Source organism: Xiphophorus hellerii, chromosome 12 (genome assembly GCF_003331165.1).
Source record: "Xiphophorus hellerii strain 12219 chromosome 12, Xiphophorus_hellerii-4.1, whole genome shotgun sequence".
Lineage (NCBI taxonomy): Eukaryota > Metazoa > Chordata > Actinopteri > Cyprinodontiformes > Poeciliidae > Xiphophorus > Xiphophorus hellerii.
In genome coordinates, this window is record NC_045683.1 from 4,402,728 (window position 1) to 4,428,397 (window position 25,670).

At 36.5% G+C, this 25,670-nt stretch overlaps 1 protein-coding gene across 2 annotated transcripts in view; it reads right to left on the bottom strand.

Moving 5' to 3' along the window:
• fras1 (Fraser extracellular matrix complex subunit 1) overlaps nucleotides 1–25,670 on the bottom strand; it is a 297,850-nt gene that overhangs the window by 98,441 nt on the left and 173,739 nt on the right. For both annotated transcript variants that reach the window (XM_032578347.1, XM_032578346.1), the window contains exons 20-22: nucleotides 18,091–18,246; nucleotides 14,233–14,379; nucleotides 5,044–5,190 (exon numbers count right to left, since the gene is read on the bottom strand). In XM_032578347.1, the coding sequence (XP_032434238.1) occupies nucleotides 5,044–5,190; nucleotides 14,233–14,379; nucleotides 18,091–18,246 (450 nt within the window). The remainder of the gene's footprint in view (nucleotides 1–5,043; nucleotides 5,191–14,232; nucleotides 14,380–18,090; nucleotides 18,247–25,670) is intronic.

Below are 25,670 nucleotides of genomic sequence, written 5' to 3' on the forward strand. Positions count from 1 at the left end.
TGCTGAAAATTTAATTGCAAGTTAGTTTTGGCTTATTTCAAATATACTAGGATATTTCCACTAGAACTAGACCAAAAATACTTGGGAAGAGTTTGTGTTTTTGCAGTTTGTTGTCTCCGAAAAATTAAAACTTTTCACCTCGATGCCACACAAGTGTTTCCTCTTAGCTGCTAATCCTGAAACAAGCTAAAGAAGCAGCAATCTCATCTCCATGGAGACGGTTCCTCAAGGTCCTCTAAACCAAGAGAAATCTCATTACCTGGAACCAAACCAGAGGGAAAGGAAAATACAAGAGGTGGCTTTCTATAATCTACAGGGGATATTTGGTCCCTTATATTCTTTACTTCATTTAGTTATGGTTTGAGTAAAGGAAAGTAAAGCTAGAATGGACTCCAATATGCACAAGTTGCGGAGCGGGACAATAAATAATCTTCTCTAATGGGAATAAGACATGAAAGCCATTTAATTTTCTTGCTCTACACTAAGCAATATTCCAGACTTGGTCTCATGTCATAAAATGATTCTCCCCAGATCCCAAATAAGGGGAAATAAAATTAAAAAAGGTAAGAAACAATGATTTAAAAGATATTTCTAAGGATTTAGGGCTTTGACGATATAACTTTGCTCACAAATGAAGAAACCATGAACCAATGGCGATCCTACCTACCAGAATCATTCTAAGAGAGCATCAGTGCCTGATCCAGGCAGTGGCAAATGAACAATATCTAAAGCTCCGCAGGTCTCACTGCCTCAGTTAGGGTCAGAAGGATTCAACAATAAAGAATCATAAGAGACTAGGAAGAAATGGCCTTAATGGGAGACATCCACACTGCAAAAACACAAAATCCTACCAAGTATTTTTGATTTAGTTTCTGGTGCAAATACTTTCGTACACTTGAAATAAAACTAACTTACAATTAGCTTTTTTGCAAGAAAAAAAGTAAATAATTCCTTGATACTTTGCAGATTATTTCATTTATAACATTGTAAAAATGTCATAATTGACATAAGTCAAGTCAAGTTTATTTGAATTGCAAGTTTCTGCAACAAGACAGTTCAAAGTGCTTTACATAAAAGCACTTTTATGTAAAGCTTTATGATGACAAACACATCATGTAGCCAACAGCTGTGAAAACCAGACAAAACACTACATTTTGTCAAATGCCAATGTTAAAATCATTAATAAACATCAAATATGTTGGTCATTTTGTCAAGTGCCATCATAAGAATCTTCAATACAATCGAAATAAATACTATTAAGAAATTATTGACTTAAAAAAAGCTCCTATCTTCATGAAAAGATACTCTTCAGTAAGTTAGTTTTGTCTTATTTCAAGTGTGCTAATTTATTTTCACTAACTAGACAAAAATAATTTGTAAAATGTTGTGTTTTTGCTGTGTAAAACCAGAACCACAGTTGACTAACCTCAAAATATAAAGTAGAACATTTTGTGTACCAAAGACAAAAAATGGGACTTTTAATTAGGTGTGCGTCCCGTTACATCTGGTGTGAAACTAACTACATATCAGAAAACAAGAGCTTAAGCCAAGATCTGGATGCTGACAGTCACCAGATCTTAATCATATGCAGCTGAAAAATCTGCTTCAGCAGTTGGATTTTATCATCAAAATAAAGACATACATCTCTGAAAAACATTTCAAACATCTTGATAACTCTATGCCACAAAGATGAAGACAGTTCTGATGGTAAAACTGTGCAGTTTCACATTTTTCCATTCATTTGTTTTGTACAGTAGCAGTGACGAGCGGTCAGGGGAGGCAGGTGAGGCAGAGCCTGTCATCATGGAAAAATAATATATAAATAATATATAATAATATATAAAATAATATATAATGATAAAATAATTTATATTGCTTTTTTCACCCTGTGGTTTGTACTATAAAGTACCTATGTTTCATTTAGTTTAATCAATTCAGATTATTTTTTCTTCAAAATCGCTGAATTTTCTTATTATTCCCATTCAAATGCTCGGAAGAGAAGCCGGGGAGGCAGCGGCGAGCTGCGCCTCACCTGGGATTGATCAACCTCTCGCTAACTGCGAGATAATAATAACCAATAAAATGGTTAAAAAACATTTAATATGTGAACTGATTTTCCATAATTTAGCAGATGTATATAATGTACAGTGTTTTTTTGGTACCGACTGGTTTCGTGTGCTGAGGAGCGATCAGAAACGGCAGAGAACAGATTCGAGGTGAGGCAGGCAGTTCTCTCGCCTCATAGAATAGAATAGAATAGAATTCAACTTTATTGTCATTGCACTGTCACAAGTACAAGCAACGAGATGTAGTTTGCATGGCACATTTTGGCGCTCATGATCCCAGACATTGACTCCACAACTGCAGAGTAAGAGACAGTAACAGTGAGCTAGCCATGGAGCTAGCCATGGAGCAGCTAGCCATGGAGCAGCTAGCCATGGAGCAGCTAGCCATGGAGCAGCTAGCCATGGAGCAGCTAGCCATGGAGCAGCTAGCCATGGAGCTAGCCATACAGTTAAGTGCAGCGATATATTTATAGTTTTCTCCTCTTACCACAGCAATCACTTATTAATAATCGCAAAATAAACATTAAGCCTAAAACCATGCTACTGCAACAGACTGAATGTTATGCTCTATGTGTGGGAAATATTTGAGTGTTTTCTTTGTCAGTTGCTATGGCAACGAGCCTGCGCGTAGCTGTGCTGATACAGAGAGCCAGAAAGACGTGGTTTTGAGTTGTACTTTAACGGTTTCTCCCTTTGCTGTGGAGCACAGCACGAAATTAATCATATCTACACGTCCAAGTTTGATTGAGTTAACAGAATTATTCTACGGCGGCAGCGCGGCTATGCATGACATGTAAAAGAATGGTCTTTTTGCCCTCCAGCGTTGTCTGCATGTGCGAAATTTTCTTATGTAAACGATAACATGCAGGGTGAACTATACTTGTAAATCTGATTATGATTAAGTCAGTGCCTCACCAGCTATGAGCCTCACAGTAGTGCGGTGTTTACCACTTAAAAAAGGAACATTCAACAACATCTTAATGCTTCAATGTTGGTTTTAGAAAAAGCAGACCTCTGGAAAAATCACACCTGATTAAAAAACTAAGTGTTTGTTTGTGTTTGTTATTATCTCAGTCAGTGTGGGTTTGAGAAGCACAGCAAACACACAGATCAGTGTTTAGAAAGGAAAACATGTTTTGCACTTGATGATAATGACGCCTGATGAAGCAGAATCAAAACAATCAGTCACAGCAGGGCTGGGGCTTCCCTCCGGCAGATCCAATCAAATGCTAACCGATGTGACAACAAATCAATTCTCAGCTTATTTATTTAAACTTCAAACTCCTGAACTTGACAAGTTAGAAGTTGTTCTTCTGCAAAAAAAACCCCAAACATGCCAAGTCCTGGCACTGAAGTTCTTTATATTATTTACAAATGTAGAGCTGAACACTTCCCAAGTCGGTGGTTGCAGTAAACATTAAAACAGACTCAAACTGGATGAAACAACGGCAGCTGAATTAATTCTTGACTGAATGGAGTATTAGCCGCTAAAGCTAATGGAATAAAAATAAAGCTCTCCAAAAATGGAGCTAACTGGCTGAGTAATTATCAAAAGACTCACCAATAATAACTACATTCACTCAACCTTTAGTTTATCATGTAAGAAACAAACTTGTGTTGTTACATTTGGAATGATTTTGCGTTAAACTTGCCCTCAATTCAAGAATAGAACGAAATTGATGGTCCAGCAGCAGGCATTTGATTTTTTTGTCATAAATGTTGTTAGGTACAACAAAGTTGTTCTTTTTTTGTCAGTTTTTAGCCACATTTTCCCTCAAATTTAGATTTTATTTAAAGTTATTTAAAGTGAAACCACAAACATCTAGTAACATTTAATAAAATAAAAACTTGGTATATCTATTCATTAAAGATGCCAAATTATGACTTTTTAAAATAGCGAGTGACTCAATAAACCATTTCCTCATTATTTTTTTGGAAAAAGTTAAAAAATTTGGGAAATTAATGTTTCAGGTCTATTATGATTTACAGATCACTATTCTACTAAATCTGAATCTGGCTGTTTGTTTTATAAATATATATTTTTCATTTATTGAGGAAAACATAAAAATTTGATAAAATGATTTTAGTGTTAAAAAAATTGATGGTCAAATGTTTGGACAACACTGTTGTAAGCAATTCTAAATGTTGAATTTTATAAAAGCTACAAAAATATATCTTTAATATGTTTAATAGAGTTAATTATTTTAATAAAAATGGAAAAGAAGTCAAAAATACAGCTTAAGAGGGTAAAATTAAACTAGACAAAACATCTTAATTTACTGCAAACCTAATTAAAATAATTTTTAATTAATTAATTTTATTAATACGAAAAGGAACCATTAAGTTGGATAATTATTTATCTCAAGAGTAATAAAATTACATGTTCAAATTATATTTATTTTATATCTGCCACAATAATGAATGCAGTACATTTAATGTTATTTAGAAGATCAATATATTGGCAACTGATAGATTTATACAGAGCACTAGATTTAGTAAACTGTGGCCAAAGAGTGAAATTTAAAGAAACAAATGTGTAATATTTAGAAAGAATAGGGTAGCATGTCAATCTGTATCAGCAAAAATAACATCCAATTATCATAAAACCTAATCAGAGAGAAAGCTGTTAAAAAACCTGAACCGTAACATAAATATGCAGAATTTCCAGCAGGACTATTCCAGAGAGAAATAAAGTTGTTGAATCTTTAAAAAAGCCCAGGATTTTACATGAAGCTCATTAATCAACTTCACTGGGCAAAAGAAGATGTAAGAGAGTTAAAATGCACACACAATGGCTGGGATTTGCATTTCTGGTACCAGAGTTTATTACTTGATTGATGGGCCCCATAAAATCGCCATGGCCTCCTGCACTCCATGCAATATGGATGGACAGTAATTTATGAACGCCATAAAGGCCGCGTACTGTATCCTCATTACTAATCAGGAGCGTCCTCCGCTGCGGCGGTTTCCGTCTTACCTCTGCAGGCGCGGATCGTCGCGTTGAGGTAGTACTGATGGGCACAGCTGTCGTACTGGCATTCTCCGAAGAGCAGCACCTTGGTCGGGTCACGGCAGGACGTACAAACCCCAGCGGTGTCGCATGTCAGGCACTGTCTGTCACAGGCTGCCAAAAACAGAAAGAAAGGTCGAAACAAAGGTCAGCGCAGACATGAGAGAGGGAAAGATCAATATAACACCTGCAGCAACCTAACGCTGTATGGATTTACCTTTGGTCAACCTTTAGGTGTGATTTTACTGTCCCATTGGTGCTCTGTTTTCTTTTTTACTTTACTTACTTTACCTTTTTTCTTATTTTCTTAGCATGCAAATTTCACATTTTGTACAATTTTATGCTTCCTTTTTTCCCCCCTACGGCTTCTAAAACCATCCAAGCACAACAAAATCCACCTTCACAATGAGTTAATGTTTTTGGTGTCTGAAAAATGAGTCGTTTCAGAAACCTCCCAGTTGTTAAGTCACACTGTGCCGTTACCTAGCAACCCCAGCAGAATTCTGCCCATCACCTAGCAACCCAAGCTGAGCTCCAGCACATTTGGTCAGCTAGTTTTACTGTTGTATGTGCCCTAAAATGACTGCTGTTTGTACTTACCATCCAGAAACCACTTGTTGCATTCTTATTGGTTGTGCAGGAGGCTCTACTTCTGCTTTTCAAAGATGTACGATTGTACAATCGTACATCTGCTTGCAGCCATTTTCACATGCGAGTCTAAACGAGTCGTGGGGGTGGGGGGCATGGCCAGCAGCAACTTATTTGGATTTAAAGCGACAAAGGCCCTAAAACAACTCACTCAGAACTGAGAAAACTAAAATCTTATTATCTAAGAACGATTTTGTTCAAAAAATATAATAAACAGTGTTTCGTACAGCCCATAGACCCATCCTAACCTTTTCAAGGAAACATAATAGTTTTCTTTTAACTTATTTAAAAGGCAAAATTATGTACTGTAAAGCAAGTTTTCCCAAGATTAAATTTGAATAATCTTTCCTATAGTTAGAATTTTTGTTTAACCAAAAAGTAAACAATCGTCTTTAACACTATCCATAACATACTATTGTGGAATGAAAACAAATAACTCATTTATAAGGAAAACTGCAATGTTGACACTCAGTGAGGCAAATGTTCTAAAAATATGTCTACGGTCAGATTCTTTTCTTGTATATTCCATAAACATGAGAACAGAATACCAAGGCCTGTCACGATAACAAATTTTGCTGAACGATTAATTGTCTCAAAAATTATTGCGATAAACGATAATATTGTTTGAAGACCTTTTTACACTAATGTAATGGAAATGACGTAATAACGCATGCGATTTCCTGCCAAAGATAGATACACTTTATTTTCAAAAGAACACTAAACACTGGAACTGATAAACAAAATAAACAAAACAACCAAAAACAAAAATAAAATGGATTCTCAGTCTCCATAAGCAAAAAATTTACTTGGAAAAAAAACTCAACAACATAAAGCCAAAGTGGAAATAAATATGCATTCAACCAAAAGAGTGTAGATTATGAAGTCTGTATATCATGTTTCCCTTCAGTAATAATTAAATTTAAATAGAGAAAATGGGCACAACGACTACCTGGTGCAATAATTCACACTACAAGGTTTTTTTGCCTCTATTTTTCCCCTTAAGACAATGTTAGAACGCCGGCCGTTCTAAGATTGTCGCTTACGATTTCGTAACCGATCATCCTGTAGCGTGTGGTGTGTTACGGTAGATCAGGGGGCTCAATACGTCGATCACGGGAAGGTTTTCAGTTGATCTCGGCAGTTGGTGACAAACTGAACGCCGCCAGGACGATAAGACCAGAACTTCCTCTTCTGACAGGCTTATCAAAATATTCACTAAGATCCTAAACGTTTGTAGCTTCATTAAAGAATTATATATATATATATATATTTATATATATATATAGTACAGAACAAAAGTTTGGACACACCTTTTAATTCAATGAGTTTCCTTTATTTTCATGACTATTGACATTGTAGATTCACACTGAAGGCATCAAAACTATGAATAACACATGTGGAAATATGCACTAAACAAAAAAGTGTAAAACAACTGAAAATACCCCTTATATTCTAGTTTCTTCAAAGTAGCAACCTTTTGCTGTTATTACTGCTTTGCACACACTCAGCATTTAGTCACCTGAAATGGTTTTCACTTCATAGGTGTGCCCTGTCCGGTTAATAAGTGGGATTTCTTGCCTTATAAATAGTCATGAAAATAAAGAAAACCCATTGAATTAGAAAGGTGTGTCCAAACTTTTGGTCTGTACTGTATATATATAGATCTATATATATATATATATATATATATATATATAGATCTATATACATATACATATATGTGATACTTTTCTATTCAATTATTATTTGTTTAAGATCTGAGTTTAATCAATCCCAATATTAGTTGTTCAACAAATTACATCATTATTGATAATTTCAGAACAAGGTAATATAAAATATTGTGAAGAAAACTCGAGCTCATCCCACTTCCCCATGCGGGAGATTTAAGTTTAACAGTAATAATAAATAAAGTTATCTTTAAAATGAGTCACTCAAGTGACATCAAGTGACAACAGTAGACTTAAACATTAATAAAATAAATCTGGTGTGTGTGTTGTTTTTGTCTCCTGCAAACTTTGCTTTAATTCTATTCCTTTTTTCTATCTAATCATAAGAAATCATAGTCAGTCAGAGAGAGTCATGAAACAGGAAGAGCAGGTTTCCTGGAAAAAGAGGAAGTAAGTTTCCAGCCTGCAAATTTACAAAAATAGTTGCGACTATTCCTTATTTTAAAGCATGAAAGTTTTAAAGAATGAAAGTCTAAACATTTTGAGTAATTGGATAAGATTCAAAGTAAAATACTTATATTAATATTGGTTTACTTATAATAACACTTACACTTACATTTGTGGGAACACTTACAAGTAAAACAAGTAACTGTAACTTTGGTATCAAATAATTAGAATAATAGATTATTCTTGGTTTCTTTTCAGAAAACATATGTAATAACTCACATTAAGATTATAATAAGAGTAATTAAGTTATGGTTATAAAATTATAAATGAATGCTAAATCAGAGAAGCTAAAGAAGTTATAAATGTGATTTTGACATTGAGCTTGAAATGGTGTAAAAAGGTGTAACTGCAATTAAACATCACTGATATGTTGGAGGTAGATGGTAGGTGAAAGGTGAAAGGTTAAGGGAAAAGGGGAACTAACAGGAGAGCAGAGATGATCAGCGCCTTATTTGGAAACAGATTGTTGAACAATTTAAATGTTTCAAAGAAAAGGTTGTGCAGGCCATGGTCATAGGAGGTTGAGCAACCCTGAGACATTAGCACAGACATCAAGACATAATGTCTGTAAAACAGTGATGGATATGAGATCATCTGTCTAAGCAGACAGCCAATTAAACAAGCACAGCAACAGTGCTAGCCAATGCAAACGCACCAAAAGGGTGGATAAACCCTATAAAAGGTGGGTGCAAAAGAGGAATCTTTGGTTGGATCCTCCAGGCAGCTTCGAGCCAAGATCGAGACAGACAAAGAACTCTGCAGCTGAAGAAGAGCCGGGGCCACAGAGCCAAAGACTGTCCTGCGCATGGGGACCAATCAGCCCCGCAACATGTGGATTCAAATCGCACTTCTCTCATCAGCTGGGTTCAGACCCCAAAGACAAAGATGAAGATAAAGGCAAAGACAAAGGCAAAGAAGAAGAACTGGTGCCTTCCTTCCTGCCAGCACCCAAGTCCTGTGTGACCTCACCATCCATGCAGAGAAGAAGCTCATCAGACCTACAGAGATCCCTGCCTTCATCGATCAACTTCTCCTCCTGCTGCAGCACCTTCTTCATCATCAGGCCAGGTCTGGGGTTTGAAAAGCCATGCTCCGTCCGTCTCTCTCAAAGGTTCCCTGTTTAGTTCTCGGTGTCAGCATTAGGGAAAGACAGACTAGATGATTGATTTTACTTATTTGATTATTTCTGCTACTGAATTAAGCTGTACTGACCCTTGCAAAAATGCCTTACTAATAAAATACTTACATAAAGAAAATCTAAAAGATGTTGTGGACATTCAGTTAATGAGTCGCCTTAAAGTTCTTTGATGGTTGTAAAATAGCTCTGATGTTTGATTCTGGAGAGGAAAAAGTGGAAAATGTTTTATAGTTTGCTTTTAGCCCAAAACTATATGTAAAACAACATCCTTGGGACTCATCCGAGTCACTAAAACCAACCTGGTTCAATAACAAGTGCAAGTTGTCATAAAGAGAAGAGCGGCCATTAACAGGTGTGCTCTGTGAAACTAGTTGGCTGCAGGCTGCTCAGTCTGGCTAATTCACAGGGGGAAGAAGGTTGGGACACCTGGATGTAGTTCGTCAGGAACCAGGCGAATCTTTTCTCGAAACCAGCTTAAACAGAGTTTACTTCAGTTCTGGACAGGATAAATCCCAGCAGATTTAGGAAACTCAATTAACCCGATAGACGGAGTGCTGGTAGCACATCTCCTCTCTCAGAAGAGGAAGTAGAGAGAGAGAAGGGGGGGGGGGGGGGGGGGGGGGGGGGGATGTTGCGCAACAACAACATATAAAATTTGATCATTAACATAGAGTTAACAAAGATTAGAGAAAATTTTGTTTTGCAAATGTTTATAAAATCTGAACAATTTCCTCCCAGAACCAAATTAATAATGGATAAAGACAATTTATATGGCAGCAGGTACAGAAAACCAAGGTAGAAATCTATTGTTATTCAATTCATGTTAAATAAATGGAAAAAAAAATTACTTATTAAATATTTGGTCATTATTTCAGTTTGAATCGGGCAGAACTTATCTGACCGTTCCCATAGCAACGATCAGAAGCAGGACCCTGCCTCAGAACCACAGTGACCTCACTGATGAGGTCACAGATGACATCATGAACATCACAACAGATCAAAGAAGTTCTGAGGCTTTAACTGCTTGAATCTCAACACAACAGTTAGAATCCAAACGGTTCAGTGAGATTCAGATTTTGTGTTTAGTGAGAATTTTTGTGTTTCCAAGATGCCATACCCTTTAATTTTGCCACTTGGTTTTGGACTTGGATATCTGGTGACGACAGGGATGAGGAAAGTTTTCGACCATTTCTTTCCTGGAAACGACTCGGACGAAAGTACCTCCCAGGATTTTGAGAGAGATTTGTTTTGGGACGGGCTTCCAACTGTTCCCAGAGATAAAGCTAACCCGGCTGGGGAAGTTTCTTCTCTCGAACGTCCGAGTCGTTTCTCAAGCTCCAAGGATGTTGACAGAGATTTGTTTTGGGACGGGCTTCCAACGGTTCCCAGAGTTCAAGCTGACCCGGCTGGGGAAGTTTCTTCTGGGGCAGATCTCAAAGCTCAGGCTTTGAGATCCACTATTTCATCTCCGGCGTGTCCAGAGAAGACATCAAGAAACGGCGCATCTTCCAGGGTCTCTGACCTTAAATGTTCCTCAGACGGAGCGTCAGACTTAACACACAGGAAGCAGCAGACGAGCAGCAGAAAGACTGTTAACAAAGACAAAACTGCCCCAGACCAAGTACGTAATTCTGACAATGAGGAAAAACTTTGGGACCAGATTGTGAACTGTTCCCAAAAGAAAACCTGCCCCGAATGGGATAGCTCACTGTTAGAAAGAGAGGAAAAACTTTGGGACCAGATTTTACTGAGTTCCCAAAAGAAAAACTACCCCGAATGGGGTAATTCAACCTCAGAAGAAGAGGAAAAACTTTGGGACCGGATTTTAATGATTTAACAAAAGAAAAACTGATCTAGATTGTGAGGTTTTCTATGATGAACGAACAGATTATCCTCAGATTCCAGCTGCCATAAAGACGACCTCTGTAGAGGACAACCTCTGTAAAAGTTTCCCAACAGGTTCAGAAATCGTTCTCAGTTTTTAAAGCTTTCTGAACCTGTTCTCAAAAAAATGTGTACAAAAGCAGGATTCATAATGACAAGCAAACACATGAAGAGAAACGCCACAGAAAATCCCACCTAATGGTTTCTCCTGCCACTAATCTCCAAAACAACAAACCTGATTTTTTAGAGGAAGAAACATTGAATTTTGTGAATAAACTATCAAAAGTTAACATCCTGTTTGCAGGTTTCTCTCCGGGCGCTCCGGCTTCCTGCCACAATCTAAAGTCATCACTGTTTGGTTAATTAGTTTCTAAATTCTCCTTTGGTGTGAATAAAACATCAGTGCTGCACAATGGCTCAGTGGGTAACACTGCTGCCTTGCAGTAAGAAAGTCCTGGGTTTGAATCCCAGCCTGGTTCTGTCTGCATGGGGTTTTCTGGTTCTCCATGTCCATATGTGGGTTCTCTCCGGGCGCTCCGGCTTCCTCCCACAGTCCAAAAAGATTTAGTGAGAATTATAACGAATGGATGTTAATATTAATAATAATTATTATTTTTATTATTAATATTACCATTACTATATATAAATAGATATATCTATCCATCTATTAATCAAAAGATATATCTATATACAGAATATATATATATATCTATATAAATATAGCTATATAGACCTACATATCTATAAATATCTATATCTATATCTATATAGATAGATCAATCTATATCTATATATGTATATATAGATATAGACAGATAAATAGATCTATCTATAGATCTATTTATCGATCTATCTACATATGTGATACTTTTCTATTCATTTATTATTTGTTTAAGATCTGAGTTTAATCAATACTAATATTAGTTGTGCAACAAATTACATCATTACTGATATTAACAATTTCAGAACAAGGTAGTATAAAATATATAAAATTTTATCATTAACAGAGTTAACAAAGATTAGAGAAAATTTTGTTTTGCAAATGTTTATAAAATCTGAACAATTTCCTGCCAGAACCAAATTAATAATGGATAAAGACAATTTATATGGCAGCAGGTACAGAAAACCAAGGTAGAAATCTATTGTTATTCAATTCATGTTAAATAAATGGAAAAAAAAATTACTTATTAAATATTTGGTCATTATTTCAGTTTGAATCGGGCAGAACTTATCTGACCGTTCCCATAGCAACGATCAGAAGCAGGACCCTGCCTCAGAACCACAGTGACCTCACTGATGAGGTCACAGATGACATCATGAACATCACAACAGATCAAAGAAGTTCTGAGGCTTTAACTGCTTGAATCTCAACACAACAGTTAGAATCCAAACGGTTCAGTGAGATTCAGATTTTGTGTCTAGTAAGGATTTTTGTGTTTCCAAGATGCCATACCCTTTAATTTTGCCACTTGGTTTTGGACTAGGATATCTGGTGACGACAGGGATGAGGAAAGTTTTCGACCATTTATTTCCTGGAAACGACTCGGACGTAAGAACCTCCCAGGATGTTGAGAAAGATTTGTTTTGGGACGGGCTTCCAACGGTTCCCAGAGATAAAGCTGACCCGGCTGGGGAAGTTTCTTCTCTCGAACGTCCGAGTCATTTCTCAAGCTCCCAAGATGTTGACAGAGATTTGTTTTGGGACGGGCTTCCAACGGTTCCCAGAGTTCAAGCTGACCCGGCTGGGGAAGTTTCTTCTAGGGGAGATCTCAAAGCTCAGGCTTTGAGATCCACTATTTCATCTCCGGTGTGTTCAGAGAAGACATCGAGAAATGGCGCATCCTCCAGGGTCTCTGAATGTAAAAGTTCCTCAGACGGAGCGTCAGACTTAACACACAGGAAGCAGCAGACGAGCAGCAGAAAGACTGTTAACAAAGACAAAACTGCCCCAGACCAAGTACGTAATTCTGACAATGAGGAAAAACTTTGGGACCAGATTGTGAACTGTTCCCAAAAGAAAAACTACCCCGAATGGGATAGCTCACTGTTAGAAAGAGAGGAAAAACTTTGGGACCAGATTTTACTGAGTTCCCAAAAGAAAAACTACCCCGAATGGGGTAATTCAACCTCAGAGGAAGAGGAAAAACTTTGGGACCGGATTTTACAGATTCAACAAAAGAAAAACTGATCTAGATTATGAGGTTTTCTATGATGAACAAACAGATTATCCTCAGATTCCAGCTGCCATAAAGACGACCTCTGTAGAGGACAACCTCTGTAAAAGTTTCCCAACAGGTTCAGAAATCGTTCTCAGTTGTTAAAGCTTTCTGAACCTGTTCTCAAGAAAATGTGTACAAAAGCGGGATTCATAATGAGAAGCAAACACATGAAGAGAAACGCCACACTCCACAGAAAATCCCACCTAATGGTTTCTCCTGCCACTAATCTCCAAAACAACAAAGCTGATTTTTTAGAGGAGGAAGAAACATTGAATTTTGTGAATAAACTATCAAAAGTTAACATCCTGTTTGCAGGTTTCTCTCCGGGCGCTCCGGCTTCCTGCCGCAATCTAAAAAGATTTAATGCGTTTATGATGGATGGATGTTAATAATAATAATAATTATTATTATTATTATTATTAATTATTATTATCATTACTATATATCAATATATAGTAATGATATAGTAAGCTGGAATCTGAGGATAATCTTTTATCTATCCATCTAGCAATCAAAAGATATATCTATATATCTATCTATATACTGTACATAGACATATGTATATTTAGATCTATATATCTATATCTATATCTACAGTATATACATATACCAAACTAAATTTTAAGAAGTGCTTTATTGAAACAACCAAGACTTATCATTTTGATATTGATTTAAGTCTTATTTCTCCCACAGGTCCTCATTAAGTGTATTTCTGTGTAGAAAGCTGAAAACCCCATGAACAATAAATTCACTTCTACCTGCCTTCACCAAGTGTCTCTAAGTATGCAATGTTTTATTTTATATAAACTACATTTTCTCAGGAAAGTTAAACAAAAATATTCATAAAATCACTTAAAAGGTGAACTATTAAAATCTTGCTATGTTTTGAAAATTAAATATAAGAACATGAGAGCTTTGCCTCAAACTGATACTAAATATTAACTTTATAAAGGCAAAATAAATTAAAAATGTATTTTTCCCCAAACAAGATTAAAAAGAAAAACATAAAAATTAAAACAAAAATGGTGTAAAAGTATTTAATAAACAATAAACAGGTTTTCAGTGTGAACATATCAGCAGTTACGTTTCCTACCTTGACAGAGCCGATGACCGTTGTCATAGTAACCAATGGGGCACCTGGCAGCGCAGAGGCCAGAGGGCAACAGGACGCTTTTGGCGGGACAGGAAGTACAGGACAGAGGCCCCGCCCCACTGCAGGACTCGCATGAAGGATGGCATTCTGGGGGGAAAAAAGTGAATAAATTAGATTAAAATTACAGAAAACAACTAGGATAAAATTAAGGAAAGTAGAGCAAAAAGCATAAATGTGAACTTTATTACCTAAATATGTTACATATGAATAAAATCTAGCTCAGAACTGAGTAAAAGTTCAAAAAGCAAAACTTTTGTTTTCTAAATATGAGTTAAGAAGTCCATCACTAACTATAAAACTTTCAGAAAGCTGGAAAATTTCTGATCAAAAACACTTTACAAGATTATAAGAAGATCTGTCTTTTTGGAAAGTGAATATAAGAAACGTAATGCTCAGGGATTTCGCTAACTTTTCATCAAATCTTAGCTTAAAAAGCCTTTTAAGACTGAACTTACAGAAATACATTATAGTTTGATAAATAGAGAGAAAGATAGAGTATATAAAAAATTAAAGGTGTAGACAAACAAAAACAAATTAAAACATAGACAAAGGGAGACAGAAAGCTGGATAGACATTTAAAAAATAGACATAGAAATGAAGACATATATTTATATCACTTGGACAAACATCTGAGAGTTGCCATTTTTTCAGAATTTGGAAACAGTCCAGGTGAAATACGATAACAGCTACACACTTTGCTTTAATCACAACTAACCACAACTCTTCCAGCATTGGTTAAAATACTTCAGTAATACTTAAAGGTGACCTATTATGCTTTTTTAGGGCATCTTGTCACTTTAAATCTAAATAAGCTGCTGCTGGCCATGCCTCCCAACTCAACATTTAAATTCACACGTGAAAATGACTGCAAACAGATGCGAAATTATGAAAAGCAGAAGTAGAGCCTCCTGCACAACCAACATGAATGCAGCAAGTGGTTTCTGAATGGTAAGCCAACAACACTTGTCTTTTCCAGCAGCCATTTTGCAGCGCGTAGACCGGTAATACCAGCTGACCTAACGTGCTGGAGCACAGCTTTGGTTGCTAGGTTGCTAGGTTTGGTTGGCTGTGGTTCTGCTGGGGTTGCCAGGTAACAAGGCATTGTCTGCTGATTTGTGACGTTACATTACAAAGGTTTTTGCCAAAAAAACGACTTGTGGTGATTTTTAGATTTCTAGAAGCCGCAGGACACCAAATCGAAGTACGAAAATGTGCAAAATGTGAATGTTGCATAGTAGGTCTCCTTTAAATATATTCAATGGTTGCTACATTGATTGCAGCAAACAACTGTTCTGCAGAGTGATTGCTTTTAATAAAAGAAAGCAAAAAAAAACAACTTGTTGAAGTGTTTTTGCCCAGCGCCCATCCAACACCAAATCCCCTACGGGTGAACATCGAGGCTGGTTTAAATCTTTGCACTAAAAGACGGATCTCCACTCCAAGCTGCTGAATTATTACATTCCTATTAGAATAAATTTGTAAACGCACGCTCTTGAGTTTAAAAATACATATTTATAATAATCAGTAATCACAATCAAGTGTATAATCATTGAAAGAGCCCTTCCACTCCTCGCGCCCTCCTTCCATCTCTGAGCACAGGGAGAAAAAAAAACTCAAGAAAATTCAGGAAATCAGCTTTAATTCAGAAGTCTGACGCAACACCAGCAGAAGAAAAGGCTGCATAGGATAAAATATTGCCACAGATGCATTGAATCCCACGTCTGTTGCTCAGTGTCCCGTTTTATCTCTGCAGCGTTGCTTCTTTACGGTGTGTGTTGGTGTTCGGCTGCTTAGGGCTCGGCTAAATGAGCCTCCAGAGGTTTTGCGGCCTGAAGCCTCCTCCTCACATTTGCATTTAAATCTGCATGAAGACGCTGCAGCTCTGCGTGGCTGCGAGGCTTCTCATCTTTTCTGCTGCTCACCTGCTGAATCGCAGGAGGAGGACAGAGGAAATGATGATGATAATGACCCTGGTCGATGAAGATGACAAAGCTAATGAGATTTAGGGCCATAAGAGAAAGAAGGGGGATGATAGTGATGATGAGGCTAATGAGGATAAGGAGGAATTAGGATAACGATCAGTTGTACAAGTATAAGGAGGATGAGAACAGTGATGGTTATTATGAGGATGATGACAATAATAACAACGAGGAGAATGGAGCTGAAAGGCTGGAATGAAAAGACGATTAAGAACAAGGAACAATGCCGAAATAGAGAGGAAGACCGTTGGGAATAATGGGGAAACCAAAAGGTTACGATGAGGATGAAAGATTGGAGAAAACTATCAAATCTAAATGGGAAAGTATATTCAGAAGGCAGGAGTTTAGGTCGTTTGGTGCTGCGGAGGATACAGGTGCATTAACACAATGCCAGGAAAGAAAAAGCATCACAAATCATCTTTAATGGAGCAACTGTTGCTGCTCATCAATCTGGAAATAGTTTAACTAATTTCAGTTTGGGAATGGACGTCCCAGCATGACAAAGCTCCAACTCAGAGTGTACAACTCCCAGGTAACATTTTAAAAGTCAAAGTTCATGAAAAGTTAAAAATGGCAGCACAGTTTGCAAAGTTGCTCTGCAAAAACACAAAATCTTACCAAGTTTTTATGGTCTTGCAAATGTCTTAGTACATTTGAAATAAGACAAAATAACTTACAAGTAACTTTGCAGCAAGATATAAGAGTTTGTTTTAAATCAGTAATTCCTTAATATTGATTTTAAAAAGTACTTATTTCATTTGCAGATTATTAAACTTATAACAAAAAATGTTTCTGATATTATAAGTGAAATAATCTGCCAGTGGAACAAACACTTTTTCACAACTATTAAGGAATTATTGACTTAAAACAAACTCCTACTTCTTACTGAAAAGTTACTTATAAATTAGTTTTGTCTTATTAAGTGTACTATTCCACTATTTCACTATTCGGTCTAATAAAACTACTATTAGACCAAATAGATTTACCTCTGTCCTCTACCTCTGTCAAACAAATAGGTTACGACAATTATAATCAAATAAAAACATGAGAACACAAAATCCCACGTTGTTGTAGTGAAGAATGAGATCAGCATCATCGAGTGTCACAATAATAAACATCAATGAGTCAAATGCTTAAGACCCTGAACTAAACTTACAAACCATCAAGTTTCTGCAACATCCTCTACAAAAAAGAAAATTTAATTTCACTAGGGACTTTCAATTTCACTCTAAAAAGTTCAAATCTGGGAACAAATTGTGGATTTCTAGTAATTTGTTGGTAAATTTAAGTTTTAACAGGAAAATACAAAAACCTGCTCTTTTTCTTGGATTTTGACTCAGTGTAGCTTGCATGAAAATGCTGCACACCAAGAACATTTAAAGAATGAAAGGAATGACATGAATTAAATATTTCAGCTAAAAAATATCAAGATCTATTGGATGGAAAAGCCAAAGAATAGACGTTGGCGTTTCTTTCTAAAGTTTCTTTGAGTCTTTGTTCTGGACATTTATTGTCACTTTTCTCACAAATATGTTGGAGAAAGGTTTGTGTTAAAAACCTTCGTGCGAGTATCAAAGAGGATTTCTTTTTAGCTTCATTAACATTCACCATTTCTTCTGCTTCTTGTCATCGGGTCAAGACAGAAACAAAGAGGGTCGAGAACCAACTTCCACCAACTCAGTCAGATCTCCAACCGGCCGCATGAATAAAACATGGAGGTTCTGATGAGATTTTAGCTCAGTTTTACATTCAAACGGCTGCTGTCACACCTCTGACCTTTCTACATTTGATAATGAGACAGGAGAGTGAGAGTCCTTACTGATGCAGGCTCCGTGCCACGCATAATGATCGGAGGGGCAGAAAGAGACGCAGTGATCGCCAAGTAGCCACGTCCTCGCCGCTTTGCACCACAGGCACACGCTGCCGACGCCGGTCTGGAGGTCCGCCGTGCAGCGCTGGCAGTCGGAGCTGCACTCTGTGGGGGGAAACACAGGAAAGAACATTTTTATTTCCTACTGTCATCCTTTTCTGAGTTTTTTAAGTTATTTATTTACAGGATTTAATGGGAATAAAACTAACAATTATATTAGTATTATATTAGATTATCCTAACTATTAACCAAGTAATCAGATAAAAAAAATCGGATTTTTTATTTAACCACTTAAGCCTCTTTTACAAAGTATTAGAAATACATTGAAAGATACAAATTATTGAATTCCTCTTTTAAATTAAATGCAATAACATAGCATTAATTCAGTGAAAGTTCAATCACTTGTAGGAAAGAATGCATCTACATCTAAAAAAAATATTATAAATATATTAGGGCTGGACAATAAGTCAATAACAATATATGTCACGACAGACGCGAGATCAATAACAACAGAAAATATGTCTGACAGCATATTCAATAATTCCACTGAACCGCAAAGCATTCTGGGGGATGTAGGCAGGACAAGGATTTAGCCGCCAAACCTTTAAATACCAGCTAAGCTAGCTTGGTGGAATCAACTAACTCACTCGCTCTTTGGTTAACTAGCAACTCACTCCCTCTTTGGTTACCTAGCAACAACCTGTGGAGCAACTTCCACAGCAGCAGTTTCAGTTTCAGGTTTCAGCAATGTGCCTCATAACTGCTTAAAAACAAAATAAAAGGGGAAAATTAGAGAGAAAGCTGGGGATAAAACAGGTAAGGTCACACCCCCAGTTTGACTATATTTCAGATATTTAAAAGTAAAACTAAACAATAATTATCAATATCGACTGAAAAGAAGTGCTCATATTGTGATACTGGATCCAGATTTGGTGTTAACTTGCAACATTGGTTCAAAACTATGTTCCGGAACCGGAGCGGACTCCAAACTTAATGGGAGGAAAAACCGTAAGTGAGGTTTCTCCAGTTGATCCAGCTTCCTCCTGCAGTCCAAAAACATGACTGTAAATGAGGTTAATTGGCCTTTAAATTGTGCTGTTTCTGTGCACAACTTTACTGATATTTCACTAAATTCAAAAAAACATAATTTTGTAATTGTGGTGTTTCCATTAGAAAAAAAACTAAATTAAAATCGCACGTGAATAAGTTTGTTCACATGATAAGTCATTAAAAATGACATTGCGCCATCATCCTTCTAACGCTTCCTGTTGTCTTCTTTGTCATTTCCGCCAGTAGTAGCATCCTGTTGTTGATCGCATGATTTATGTGATGCAAAAGAAATATTTCCAATGGAGTTTTACAAAATAAACCAGTTTCGATACGGCCAAACCCCCTCAATTCATTCACTCTATATTCAGCTCTTTTTGAAACTGATATGTTTCCATTAAGTACATTTATTTTCAAAAATTTAAGGTTAATGTAAACCCAGCTAAAGATATTAGGGGTGATGTAAAATGTGCTGTATGTTCACCTTACTGAGAGCATCATTAGTATAGATGTTTGAATCCTAGATGCTCCACTCTCCTTCACTTTCTGAAACTTGAATCTCCTTGTTGTTGTCTCACACAGCAGATAAGAGCTGACCCACATGCTTCAGACATAAGTACCGCCCAGCCAACCAGAATACTTTGAGATTAGCTCAACAATGGCCAACAGCTCGAGGCGTTTTATCTGATGCCGTCTGAGTTGTGGGGACCTTTCAGTTGTTCGCCTCTGCAGAGATAACCATCAGCAGGGAGACGCAGAAAACCCCTGAAGGTGACGGCTTATCTTTGGACAACAGAGAACGACAAAGACTGGCCTCACATGGGGGAATTGGAGAGAAAAGGAAAGATTTTACTCTGTTGTTTTACTTTTACTTGATAAAAAAAGTGTCCCGACAGAATCTGAATTAACTGCTTAGACAGAAAGAATAAATACTCCAATGTCTTTTTCCTGCAATTTAACCAATACTAAACCCTTGTCGACATTTCTTTTTAGTTTTTCTGCGTTTCATGTTTTATGCAGCTCCATTTCCATTACTTTGCTATCCTTACCATGCTAAATTTAGAACAGTTAGAGCATAGCTTCTCTAAAAGAAACTGACACTGCTTACACCAACACATCAGCCGAGCCCTGAGGGGCAAAATCCTGTTTGCATTTCGTGTCAAGTCTTCAAAAAGCAGCAATCTGAAATGTAATCACCACTGGTGAACAGACGGGAATGCTATTGTCTCACGCCATTTGCATTTTCCCCCCTGCATATTTTCACATGAGGATTTTGGCTCAATAAACACGATGAAAATATTCCGTAAACACTCACCTAATGAAGTCAAGATTAAAGGAGAGGAAAAGGGTTAGAAACTGAAAAATAAATAATTTTTCTGGTAACATACAGATGAAATCATATATTTACATACACTGAGTAAAAGGATATAAACACATTTCTCCATCTGAAAATGTGTGAGTGAAGCAACTATTGAGAGAAGCTTGAGGAAACAAACCCAAAAGTTTGACCCAAGTCACATTTTACAACAGTGATCCCTGATACTGACCAAATGTATGTAAACATCTGAACTCAAAGAAAGTCACATGTTTTCTGGCATTTAGCAAATAGAAATAATTTAGGTCACAGGTGTCAAACTCCAGTCCTCAAGGGCCGCTGTCCTGCAGTTTTTAGATGTGCCACTGGAATGAAATGGCTTAATTACCTCCTCCTTGTGTAGATCAGTTCTCCAGAGCCTTGCTAATGACCTAATTATTCTACTCAGGTGTGGTGCAGCAGAGGCACATCTAAAAGCTGCAGGACAGCAGCCCTTGAGGACTGGTGTTTGATACCCTGATAGGTAATTCTCACTAAGCTAAAACAAGAAAAGTTTGGTCTCATTTAACTCCAGAGAGTGAGAAAAAAAAGATGTTCATCTTTTTATTGAATGTATGCAAATATCAGGTTTGTATGTATAGCAAGTATGGACTAAACATACTGGCAGAGATGATGAATGTATTCTGAGTAAATGAAAAACCGCTGTGCTTTTAGCAGTAACAGCAATATTTGTTATTGCATCACAGAGCAATAACAGATGCAGCTTACAAATGAGGATACGTTCACACAGCAGGCGAATTCGACCCATATCTGACTTTTTCCCGGCAGTCTCAGGGCCCAAATTCAGTCTTTTCACCCCGATTTGTGTCAATTCCAAATGTGGAACTAAATTGGACGTTTAGTTTTCAGTCAGAACAGCCATGTTGCACTTTATCCAAGTTTTACATCATTGGCGTGAGACATGTGTCATAATTCAGGGCCAAAAGCCCGTTGATATTAGTTGTGCTTTCTTCGTCTTTTTATGATGTTGTCCCAATACTGTCAGCTCCGATTCCTCACAAATTGATCCATAAACAATAAAACATTTCGCTGCTGTGTTACGTCTACTTTCTTCTTCAGTGCATGCGGACCACACAAGAGTCTGGTTGCAGTTGCATTTAATTCAAAAAAGAAAATCTGCAAAAAAAATAAACAGAATTGTGCATCAAGACCTGTTATGTGAATGTAGCTATTGTGTAGCCAAAGGTGTTCCGCAGGGAACAGTCCTAGTTCTCCTTTCTTTGTTCAACAGCTGTGATCAAGAATAACCAAACGATAAGGTCAGGCATTTATTACATCATTAATTGTGTTAAACTTTTAATCATTATACGTATTTTGGTTCATCATTGTCACAATCAATTCAATTTGATGTTGGAACTGCTATTTTTACTATTTTCTCCACTGTTTGTTCAACTAGAGTATCAATAAATACCAATAAATTTGAAAATATGTTACTGTGTTAATATGTTTAGTGATACAAATCACACTTCTGTACCTGACTGGTATCCTTAAGAAGTGTTTTACAAATATTTTTTAACTGCAATATTTGTGTTTGTGGGGCTATGATTGCTCTGCCAGCCAAACAGTTACGTAAAAAAGTAGAAAGAAATAGTTTTCATCGTCTCTTTTATCATTATCAGAGTAGTACCACAAAATATTGATATAAAACTTTAAGTCCATATGGAACACCATTACCAAACACCACTGTCTACTGCTATGCTGATGATGCTGTGATATCAGAATCAAGGTAACATTTGGTCTTCATGCTGCTAAAATTATTCAACGCCCATTGTAAGTAAGGTTTTCCAGTATATATTAAGAATTTGAGAATATACACCTGATGGATAAATCTTTGACATCTCATTGCATATTATGAAAAAAACTAAAAAAGTTATCCAAAACACTGTAGACATGTGTGAAATGCAAGATATGCACCACTGCTGAAAATTAATCTCTAGTTTACTCGCATCTTAATAACCCAAAGAATTTTTTGTAATTCAGTTCTGTGAAAAAAGTATTTGGGTCAACGGTTTAGTGGGTCTGGACTTAATTAAAAAGCAGCTAGAGGAATTTTAGCTTAAAGTTTCTTCTTAAAATCTTTTTTGAAAATTGTGCTTTTATTTATTTGCATAATTCAGTTTGTTCTAATTGATTTAATTAAATTATGCATAACATTTATACAATTGTTTTTTTATTTGTGAAAGGTGGTGTAATAATAAAGCCAACTTAAGAAAAAAATCAAAAAGAAAAAGGAGCAACAAAAAAAAACACCTGGAAGGACGCAGACCAATAAATGGTATGTCAATGATGTGGTTTGTCCAGGAGGGACGCCAGAGAGCAATAAACCTTGCTTAAAAAACATTTTATTTCTCCAGATTTTGTAGTTTTGCAAAACAGTCTTTTTTAATGGTTTCTAGGCAAAATCATTCTCACATTTATCTTCATTCAAAGATGTTTCTTTTAAAGTAAAAAAATAGTAGAACTCAATTATCCAACTGAATCCGATCAGGGGTGTTAATGATTTTCTGAGGTTGGGAAAACATGACACAAAAGGAAGAGAAATACATATTTGCAATGTCATCTACCATTCAAACTTTCCATACAATATCAATGCAGCAAAATCCGAATCAGCATTCCTGCTGCCAGAGCTTTGCAGGTGATTCCTCTCCCAGCTCTGAACAAATTGCTCCACATGGGAGATAAGATAACTCAGGCGTCAAGGATTATTGACTGTGCAGCCTAAAACTGAATATAAAACTAAAATGGTATTGATTTTGCCCCTCAGAGACCCTCTTTATAGCATAGTTACCATTTCTGAAGCACATAAAAAGATATTCTGGAGTTATAAATGTGCCGCACGCAGGACGGATGCTGCTACTCTCCTGTTGGGGCCATTTTATGAGACATTACCTAGAGTTTCCTGCATCTGCAGCATATATCACAGGAAGTTGCTTAATGTGTCTTTGCTGCTTAGCTAAGAGTTTGCAAAGACAAAACAAGATCAAATTGGTTTCTTAAGGTATTTTGTTAGAGAGCAGGATGCGATCAGTAGGTTAGATGTCAGCTATTGTGGCGTGAGAATAACCGGAGCGGGAAACTGGGTGGCCCGTTGTGATGTGTGTTCACCTTGTCTGGGCATGTCGCCCTGACAAATGGATTTATAACCAAAGTTATTAAAGAAGTCATTCATTTCTCTTTCAGCTCAGATGTGTTTTGCTTTTGGCTCAGTCCCTTTTCATCCCTCATTTTCAAATATCCATCGATCCAAGCAGGCAGGCTCTCCCCTAATCCCATGAATTGAACTTTGAAATGGCTTTTCAGGGTTTTCTGGAGGGATTTCAAAGTTCTGTTGTTTTCTTTTCAGCCCCAATGTTTTCACATATTTTGTTTGCTTATTAAAAACACATTAATCCTTTCAGTTTTTAGTAACTTAATACAAGCTCATATGTCCTGCTGAAAGGTTAGTTTTAAGTACATTTGTTTAATTTCAAGTGTACTGAGATATTTGCATAACCAGACCAAAAATACTTGGTAAGTTTTTCCGTTTTTGCAGTGTCAGATGTTTTCTGCTAACTTACAAGTAACATTATAGCAAAAATATAGTAACTTTTTAAAGTAAACAATTCCTTAATATTGGTGAAAATGGAGATTACTTCACTCATACTATGGGGAAAATGTCTTGTTATAGGTAAATTTATCATATAGTGGAATTAGCATATTTTTATCAAAAGTAAGAAAATATTTACTTACTTATTTCCATTAGAAACTAGACAAAATATACTAGGTAAGATTTTGTTTTTTGCAGTGTGATAAACTCAAAAAATAATGTTTGACAGAAGATGGTATGTTTAATCCAGTAACATGATTCCTAAAGTGCCATTCACCAAAAATTGCAACCAGAGTTCAGAGGAACAAAGAAAAGAAAAGGTTTTCCGAACGGCTGGTGAATTGACTAGAAAAATATCAGGTGGTTTAAAACTTTTGCACAACACTGAGTCTTAAGACTTTGCTCTGCTGTAGTTTATCTGTATTTCTGAGAGACATTTATGTTGTTGGAGTTAAGATGGTGTTTCCCACGACGATTCCTTTTAACACAGAAACATTGACTCAGATCTATACAGAATATTGGAATCTGAGCGTTGCTGAGTTTCTTTTTTGTTTTTATTTTTCCCTCATTTTCTCTCAGTGTAAAAACTCCACAGGGTAATAAAAACACAAACTGCTCAAAAGCTCCTCTGGCAGGAGCTCACAATTAATACTGATGAAGTAAAAGCTCCATCGCAGCTAAACGGAGCAATATTGATCAGTGAATTACCCGTTTTATCCTGGATAACGCCAGTCAGTCGATACTGATACAGGTAGATAACTGCGGCAATATGCTAGCAGCCATGTATCTTCTGTGTGGAGCGCTTTCAGGATCAAAGAGAAAAGAAAAACCTGCCTTTGTGTTTTATTTCAGCATTATTATAAATGGTTACCATGGTGACACGTCTATTTAAAGCTACGTACGGCGACAAACAACCAGGGGCGGGCAGAGTACCCAAAACTTTTACTGAAGTAAGAGTAACACTACTTCAAGATATTTTTACTCAAGTAAAAATATAAAGTAAGACGTCCAGGAAATTATTCAAGTAAAAAAGTTTTGATAAAACGTCTGCTCAAGCACTGATCAAATTATCAATCATTTAGTACTTAAAAATTGCATCATCAGATGGACCAAAGTATAAAATTAAGTAGAAATTTAGGTATAACAAGACAGCCCCACCCCCACACAGCCACACTGTTCTGCACTTTGCACTGTCACATTATCTGTACTTTGCCATAATTGGACCTGCTGCTACTTCTTTGGATGGTTGAGTGCCTTTAGTTAATTTAGTTGTATATATTGTTATTATTATTATTGTGTGTTTGCTTATTTATACTGTATATATTTGACCTTTTGCACGGGAGCTGCAATGGAAATTTCGTTGAATTCTGTTCAATGACAATAAATGCTATCTATTCTATCTATTCTATTCTATTCTATTTTAAAGACCAAAATGACAATAATTCATATAAAAAACAAAAAATAACAAAATCAAGCAAAAGAAAATTTTTACAAACATTTTCTTTCTATATAAAACTTATG